The sequence below is a fragment of the Thamnophis sirtalis genome, unplaced genomic scaffold (genome assembly GCF_051295495.1).
Source record: "Thamnophis sirtalis isolate CommonGarterSnake01/CBP01778 unplaced genomic scaffold, rThaSir2_p1.2 scaffold_10, whole genome shotgun sequence".
Taxonomy (NCBI): Eukaryota; Metazoa; Chordata; class Lepidosauria; order Squamata; family Natricidae; genus Thamnophis; species Thamnophis sirtalis.
In genome coordinates, this window is record NW_028261390.1 from 36,062,385 (window position 1) to 36,071,151 (window position 8,767).

At 48.4% G+C, this 8,767-nt stretch overlaps 1 protein-coding gene across 1 annotated transcript; it reads left to right on the forward strand.

The window, feature by feature from the left end:
• Window positions 1-3,259: 3,259 nt before the first annotated feature.
• Window positions 3,260-5,176, forward strand: LOC148043848 (FMR1-interacting protein NUFIP2-like). Its single transcript, XM_087723957.1, is given in 1 exon segment — window positions 3,260-5,176. A coding segment is annotated over 1 exon segment (1,917 nt).
• Window positions 5,177-8,767: the final 3,591 nt, after the last annotated feature.

Genomic DNA, 8,767 nt, shown 5'->3' on the forward strand with positions numbered 1-8,767 from the left:
ATTCCAGTGGTAATCGGCACACTGGGTGCTATTCCAAAAGCACTGGAATTACATTTAAAACAGTTAAAAATGGACAAAATCACCATCAGTCAAATGCAAAAAGCCTCACTGCTTGGATCTGCACGCATATTACGAAAATACGTTACGACGTCCTAGGCCCCTGGGTGGGGCCCGACTAGTAACCAATGCCAAATCCGGCGAAACAACTGGCCGCTGTGATACAATTGTATAATAATAATAATAATTTAAAAAGTGGTTATTTTAATGGAGAGAAGCAGTTTTTACAACAGGAAAAGTAATATAGAAAATAAGAGCAGCTTTGTTAATGTGAACTTAACCACTCTTCTCCCAGGCATTCTTCCACTGTTTCCTTACACCTATGCACATGCACAGACATGCAGCATACCTTTGTGGAGTCCCGTTCAGTTACAGAGAGTCATCGACTTACAACAGTTCATTTAGTGACCATTCAAAGTTACGTTATCACTGAAAAAAGTGACTTATGAACATTTTTTACACTTACAACTGTTGCAGCATCCCCATAGTCACATGATCAAAATTTAGGCAATTTGTAATTGACTGCTATTTATCACAGTTGCAGTGTCCCAGGGTCATGTGATCAACTTTCATGGCTTCTGGCAAGCAAAGTCAATAGAGAAACCAGATTCACTTAATAACTGTGTTACTATCTTAACTGCAGTGATTCAAGAAAGTTTGTAAAAGGGGCAAAAGTCATTTAACAATTGTCTCGCTTAGCAGCATAAATTTTATGCTCAACTGTGGTTGAAAGTCAAAAACTATCTGTGTGATTATGTTGAAAGTGAAAGTGAAATTACAGCCAGCATGCACAAAGATTGTACTTCAGTAACCAAGAAAGAAACCACTCAATTCCATTTTGCAGAATTAAGAGTACTTTTACTGGTTATGAGTAGATAGCAGCTAAGCAAAGCAAGATCTGAGGCAAAAGCATGCGTAATCATAGATATCAATATATGACCCAAACTCCCTCCCCCTGGTAATCCCATCCCATAGTCCAATCCGCTCACCCCTCAGGTGTCATGTGGGTTCCATCTTTGAAAAGCATCATCAGGGTGGTATGCTAGACAGTTGGCCTTGGCGGGCAAATCCACTATCTGCGGCATGTGCAGTAGATGGTGAGAACAAAACTCCCTTTTCCTTCAATCACTCCTGTACTTAAAACTTCCCCCTCCCAAATACTATGCCTCCCCCTCCCCATTTCAATGTCAACCAAAAGCAAGTAGCGAAGCTGAGGCTGACATCCGGCCCTCCTCCAGGAAAAGAAGTCATCCCTGCAAGATTAACAAACACAAAGAAAACAGGGACAAGACAATAAAAGAAATGTATAAGTTAATTTAGGTCAGGCTTTATCAGGGTACTTGGAGTAGAACTTTCGCAAGAGTCTAGGAGCCCTAACATGGGATTTATCAACCCATTCAGCTTGGGAGGGGGAAAAATGTTTCCAGGAGACTAGATATTGAATTCGATTCCTATGTTTCCTGGAATCCAAAATTTCCTTAATCTCAAAATGTTGCTCTCCTTCAATGAGAAAAGGGGCAGGGGGTGCTGTGCACGAAAAGAGGAAGTGTGCTCCGGTTTCAAGAGGTTCACATGAAACACAGGATAAATCCAGTTAAGATGCTTCAGGAGTTCCAATCTTACAGAAACAGGGTTAATGACCTTTACTATAGGAAATGGACCAAAGTATTTTGGCCCCAATTTCTTTGACTTCTGGGTGACCTTGGTAGACAAAAGTACTTGATCTCCTACTTTGTACTCCCTTTGCTTCATCCTCTTTTTGTTGGCCTGTTTCTTGTGTGCCCGATGAGCAGCTTCTAATGCTTTGCAGGTCATAGGCCAAATTTGTTGGAGCTGGTCACTCCACTCGGAGAGGGACAAAATTTGTGGCTTTTCCCAGGGTAATTCTGGAATAGGTACAAAGTCCTGTCCAAACACAATCCTAAAAGGGATGAAACCAGTACTGCTGTGCACAGAGTTGTTGTATGCCACCTCAGCATGTGGTAACAACTCGGCCCAATGAAACACCAGAGGTACTGTTCCAAAACAGAATTAATCCATTCACAAGCACCGTTAGTCTGAGGATGGTGGTGGAGCTTAGCCCCTGATGAGAGCCAATTAATTTCAGAAATTCCTTCCAGAAGAGGGAGGTGAATTTGACCCCTCTATTCTAAAGTATGCATTCTGGTACTCCATGCAAATGGTATATATGAGAAATAAATAATTTAGCTAACGATTTAGCTGATGGGATCTTGGAACAGGGCACAAAATGAACTTGTTTAGAAAACAGGTCGATGATGACCCAAATCACGGTATTTCCTAGACTCTCTGGTAATTCGACAATGAAATCCATTGATATATCCTTCCACAGGGCCTCAGAACAGGCCACACCTTGGAGAAGGCCTTGGGGTTTTCCTGGTGGGCGCTTTATGGCAGCACATATGGGACAACTGGCTACATAGGACTCAATGTCTTTTTTCAATGAAGGCCACCAAAATTGTGTCTAACTAGATGTGGAGTCTTTACAAAAGCAAAATGGCCTGCCATTCAGGAATCATGGGCCCGCTGAAGAACAAGAGTTTTCAGGCTAGCAAGAACATACAATTTAGTCCCTACCAAGCCAGTCCATCTTTCATAGTATATTCATTTGAATGTTCCTTGAACCAGTCATCAAACTCAAGGCCTTCCTTGAGTTTGCAGATGAGGTCTGTTGTGACCTCCAAATTCAAGTTGCTTTGGCTTCTGGTAACCACCGGGGCAGCAAGACTCTTCGCTGGGATGACTGGGTGAACCACGCTCAGCTTCGAGCTGTTGTATTGTGGAAGTCCGGATAAAGCATCAGCCATAAAATTCTTCCCTCCAGGAATGTACTTGAGGGTGAAATTGAACTGGTTGAAATGTTGCGCCCACTGCATTGGTTTAGGAGATAGCTTTCGAGGGGTCGTCAATGCCTCCAAATTTTTATGAACAGTCCATACCTCAAAAGGGTGTTTAGCCCCTTCAAGAAAATGTTGCCAGGTCATCAAAGCCCACCTGACAGCAAAGGTTTCTTTTTCCCATATAGCCCACCATCTATCCATCTCTGTTAGTTTGCGAGCGGCTCCCCCTCCCTTCCCTGCCTGGGCGGGGCCGGAAGTGGCGGCGGTGGCGGCGGCCTCCCTTCCGCGCCAGGAGAGCCGGGGGTGGCGGGCGGGCATGCAGGCGGAAGGACGGCCGGTGCCCGATGGAGGCGCCCCCTGCGCCGCTCCGCTTCCATGGCCAGGGCCAGCCCCCTGGAGCCCCGCCCGTAGACGGACGCCGAGCAGCAGATTATGGCGAACTCAATGGGACCGTTGGTGAACGAGACCCCTTCCTGACGTCTCCCGCTGCCGGTGACTTGTTTGCCCCTGTTTCCGGGGTTCCCAACGGCAGCCAGCCCGGCCAGGAGCTGAGCCTGTCTCTCCAGCAGACGGCGAAAGGTGGCATGTTTGTCAAAGCTGGTCTGAAAACCAAGCCCTTCAGTTTGAAAAGCAGCCTGGACAGGAAGAACGAGCGATGCCACGAGAGCCGAGCCAGGGATGGTCCATCCTGGGACAAAGCCGAGATGCACCCTGTCCCCAATGGCATCACGGCCAACGGCTCTGAATACCTCGCCAACGGCTGCGTCGGCAAAGGGGCGGACAATGATGGCAGTGGCTCGGATAGCGGCTACACCACACCCAAGAAGCGGAAAGGCCGGTGCAACAGTATCAAGGGCTGTGAGAACCTGAGCTTGGGGCAAGAGAAGGTTGCACCGTGCATCCCCGTCCCGGCCTTGAAGCTGGAGACGGACCCCTTTGGGGCCGACGGAGGGGACCCGAAGGCTGACCCTTGGCCAGACGGCCTGAAACCCGCTTGGAAGTGTGAGAATCCGGGAGGCCTGGGGGTGGGCCATGGGAAGCCGGGCGGAGTTGCTCCGGACATGCTCCGGAAGGCAGCGGAGGCCAAAGTCGGACAGGCCAGCAAGAAGTTTGAGGAGCATCCCAAGGGGAAGCACGTCTTGGTGACGTCCTCGTCGAAGGAAGATTCTTGGACCCTGTTTAAGCCGCCACCAGTTTTCCCCGTGGATAACAGCAGTGCGAAGATCGTTCCCAAAATCAGTTATGCAAGCAAAGTGAAAGAGAACCTCAAGAAGGCTATTCCTTCTCTCTCCTCCTCTACCTCCTCCTCCTCTTCCTCCTCCTTATGTTCGTCTTCTGCGGGCGAGGTCCAAGTCCAGCCCTCCAACCACCTCTCCCAGGTCCCCATGTCTGCCATGAAGTCTGTTACATCGGCCAGCTTTTCCAACGGGCCCCTCTTGGCCGGGGCTGACCGCGGGGTGTGTCTGGCCGAGGTCCAGGCCCTGCTGGTACCAGCTGCTAGTACTGTCCTTTCGGCTTCTTCCAAATTGGCACCCCAGGGCGCCAGACCCTCTGCGGCCGCCATGGACCCACAGAAGGCGAGCCTTTTCATCTACCCGTCAAACATGCATGGCCTGTTCAGCGTGGCAGCCCAGGCCGAGGCTCCATTCCTGGCCATGCAGCAAAACCTAGGCGAGATCTTCCAGAATCAGTGGGGGTTATCCTTTATAAACGAGCCCAGCGCGGGTCCGGACGCCTCGCCCAGGAAGCCGACGGACACCAAGGTGGGTGAGGTGACCTTCCAGGATTCCTCCTACCCTGCCGCGTCAGTTCCTCCTGCGGCCGAGACTCCTTCCACTGGACCCGAACAGCCGGCCTTCCCGAAGGCCTACGAGCTGGCCAGACGGACTAGTCCCCAGCTTTTGGGTGGACTCTTGAAGATGGGGGCCGCTGGGGAGGAGAACGACCTGCTTTTAGAGCCCCACTTGCCGGGGGGCCTGCCCCAGGCTGAGCTGGGGGGCCCGGGGACCTTTGTGTTCCTCACCAAGGACTATCATCCTGGAGACAGTCGCCTGTCTTCTCCTACGAACACTTTCTTAGTCTCCACCAAAAAGCAGAGGCAGCCCAGCAGTCTAGAACGGAAAGCCAGCTGGGGGGAGTTCGACCTCCGGGCAGCTGTTCTATATCACATACAAGAAATGGAATCTCTTTGTAATTTGCAAAAGTGAGACCCAAAATGGATAATCACTTACGCCGAAGCCCTGGACACCTCCAGCACCTGAGCAGCAGCAGCCCATGACAGTTTCCGCTGGTCCCATGGTCAGCCCCCGTGCCCCATCCCTGAAGGGGCCGCTGGACTGCTCTGGTCACCCGAATCTGAACTGCAGATGTGTGTGTGTGTCTGTTTGTATACCGATGCACACCCGCCTAACAGAATCCCTATTCTGGGCTTGACGAAACTCCCTACCAAGCTGGCAGAGACTTCTCTGTGATTATTTAAACCCCACTTCCGAATGTCTGGATCTTTCCCAATGTCTCGTCCCGTTCCCCCCTCTCCCCCACCATCCCCGGTTTCATTTTTGCTTTCCTTTCTTCCTCCCCCCTCCCTCCTGTTAAAATGAAACCAGAGGTGGGTTAGAGAGACTTCGCTTGTCCCGTAGCTCGGAGCATCACGAGCAGAAGCGTGTCAGGTTTTTGTCGTTGTGTTTTCCGGGGGGGTAGGGGGGGGAGAGGCTTTGCAATCATTGGTAACACACTAACCAGGAGGAAGCTCTTCCTCACCCCCACTTTTCTTCACTGGGAGTGGCTGGGGGGGTGAGCAGGAATTCATCTTGGATCTGCGCGTCTCCCCCAACCACCCTGCTCCCCCCCCCAAAAAAAGGAAGGGAAAAATTGTGGAAATTCAGCCAGTTGCCAAATTAGTGGGTTCCCCTTGTGGGGTGGGGGGGGACACAGTGTTTTTGCTAAGATATATCCACCCTTCGAACCCCTCGACCGTGGTTGGCGGGGAGGTGAGGAAGGGGCTTTTGTTTCTTAATACGGAATCCAGGGTTGGAGTATGTGCCTGTGTGTCTGTGGGCCGAGAGAGAGAGAGAGAACAAGAGGAAGGGGGAGCACAAAGGCCCTCAAGGGGGGTCTCCTTCCATCCTTTGAATGCTGGGATTCCCCTTCCCCTCCAAAAAACCCCGATCTATTCTGAGTTTGGCTGGGGATCCTTTAGTGGAGATTCAAAGCTTTTTTTCCCTTCTTGCTAAGGGTGTGCATTGCGTGTGTGAATGCCTGGACACGGACACACACACACACACACACACACACACACGATGCAGGTAGTAACTGGTGTGGAAATTAATTTATAAAAGGAAAAATCAAACCAGCTGCTCTTCCTCCCTCCCTCCCTCCCCCTGTGTGTGTGTGTGTGTGTGTGTGCGCGCGCGCGCCTCCCCTTCACTCACCCCCCCAGCCTGCTTTTTCACTCTGGTGGTAACTCTGGACTGCTTCTCCCCCCCCACCCCCTTGAAGGGAGGGGGGTCTTCTGAGGAGGGTCTCCGGATTTCTTCGGGTTATGGAGCCAGGCAGGGTTTGGGGGTGAGGGGGTGGGCTTGGGTGCATCCACAGCTGCAGCCAGGTCTGAGGAGGGGGAGGTCTTGAATCAGAAGCTGTTCTCGCCCTCCCCCCCTCAATAACGCAAAGAAGGGCTTCAGGTTTTGACAAGACAATCCCCAGGTGTGGCTGGGCACTGCAGATGTGGTTGGGGGGGAGAGACATTTGGATCCCATGAAGCTTGGGGGGGTGTGTCTTGATCTCTCAAGGGGGTGGGGGAGGGTCTGCCATTTGTCCTTCGGGGAGGGGGGTTGCGCCTTTTAACTCTCTGAAAATGGGATTATTTTTCTGCTTTTATTTTGCTAGGAATTGCTGCTGATCTTATTACTTCTATCCCTCTATCCTGCCCCCCCACCCCGTTCCCCTGTTGCCCCTACTCCCCAGCCCAGGATCCACTTGGGTAGGTGGTCCTTTCATTTTTGCATCAGGTCCTTCCCTTGCCTGAAAAATTATACCTCCGTTTCCCTCTCCTTCAAATAGAGCTTAATTATTATCCACTATTAAAATTGGATTTGTGTGGGGGGGGGGGGGTTGCCTGATTTCTCCTCGATGATGGACAAGATCCTCTTCACCCCTCCCTTCTGCATAAATGTCCCTTGTTTTTAAACTTTATTATTATTATTATTATTATTATTATTATTATTATTATTATTATTATTATTATTATTCAATTGTATCACAACGGCCAGTTGTTTCGCCGGATTTGGCATTGGTTACTAGTCGGGCCCCACCCATGGGCCTAGGACGTCGTAACGTATTTTCTTAATATCCGTGCAGATCCAAGCAGTGCGGCTTTTTGCATTTGACTGATGGTGATTTTGTCAATTTTTAACTGTTTTAAATGTAATTCCAGTGCTTTTGGAATAGCACCCAGTGTGCCAATTACCACTGGAATTACCACTGCTGGTTTGTGCCATAGTCGTTGAATTTCGATTTTTAAATCCTGGTATTTCGCGATTTTTTCATGTTCCTTCTCGGCGACCCTGCTATCACCTGGTATTGCGATGTCTATGATTGTAACCTTGTTTTTCTCAACCAGTGTGATGTCTGGTGTATTATGCGCCAGTATTTTGTCGGTTTGTATACGGAAATCCCACAAGATCTTGACCATCTGATTTTCTGTGACTCTTTCAGGCTGATGTTCCCACCAGTTTGTTGCTGTTTTAATATTATAATTTTTGCACAAATTCCAATGGATCATTTGTGCTACTGAATTGTGCCGCAATTTATAATCAGTCTGCGCGATTTTTTTACAGCAGCTGAGTATGTGATCAACAGTTTCGTCAGCTTCTTTGCAAAGTCTGCATTTGGCATCATCAGAGGATTTTTCGATTTTGGCCTTAATGGCATTTGTGCGGATAGCTTGTTCTTGCGCAGCCAGGATTAGTGACTCTGTTTCTTTCTTTAATGTACCTGTTTTTAACCATAACCAAGTTTGTTCCCTGTCCACTTTATCTTTTATTTTTTCCAGAAATTGACCATGCAGTGCTTTGTTCTGCCAACTCTCCATTCCTGATTTTATCACATCTTTTCTGTATTCTTGTTTTGTCTGTTGGGCCTTCAGTAGATTTTTGTTCTTTACTTCGATTAATAGATGTTCTTGACTTTCTTTAAATAATCAGCCAGTGCATGTTTTTCTTCTTCAACTGTTTGCTTCACTTGTAATAATCCTCTGCCACCTGATTTTCGGGGGCAGATATAGTCTATCAGTATCACCACGTGGATGTAAACTGTAGTGCATTGTCATTAGTTTCCTGGTTTTTCGGTCCAAAAGGTCCAAATCAGCTTGTGTCCAGTTAACTATGCCAGCTGTGTATCTTATAACTGGTATTGCCCAGGTATTTATGGCCTTGATTGTATTTCCACCATTCAATTTAGATTTCAAAATTTTCCTAACTCTGTTGGTGTACTCTCGTCTGACAATAGTTTTTACTTCTCCATGCTTGATGTTATCCAACTGCAGAATGCCTAAGTATTTGTAGGCTTCATTTTCTTTGCATTTAATTAGTTGGCCATTGGGCATTTCAATTCCCTCAGATGCAGTGATTTTGCCCCTTTTTATGGATACAGTGGCGCATTTTTCCATGCCAAACTGCATTGAAATATCGGTGCTGAATACTCGGACTGTATTTGTCAATGATTGGATTTCTATTTCTGACTTTCCATAGAGTTTCAAATCATCCATATATAGTAAATGCGAATTTTTTTCAGCTTTTTTGGCTGTTTGGTAGCCTAATTTCATTTTTTTTAAGATTACTGATAGTGGGATCATT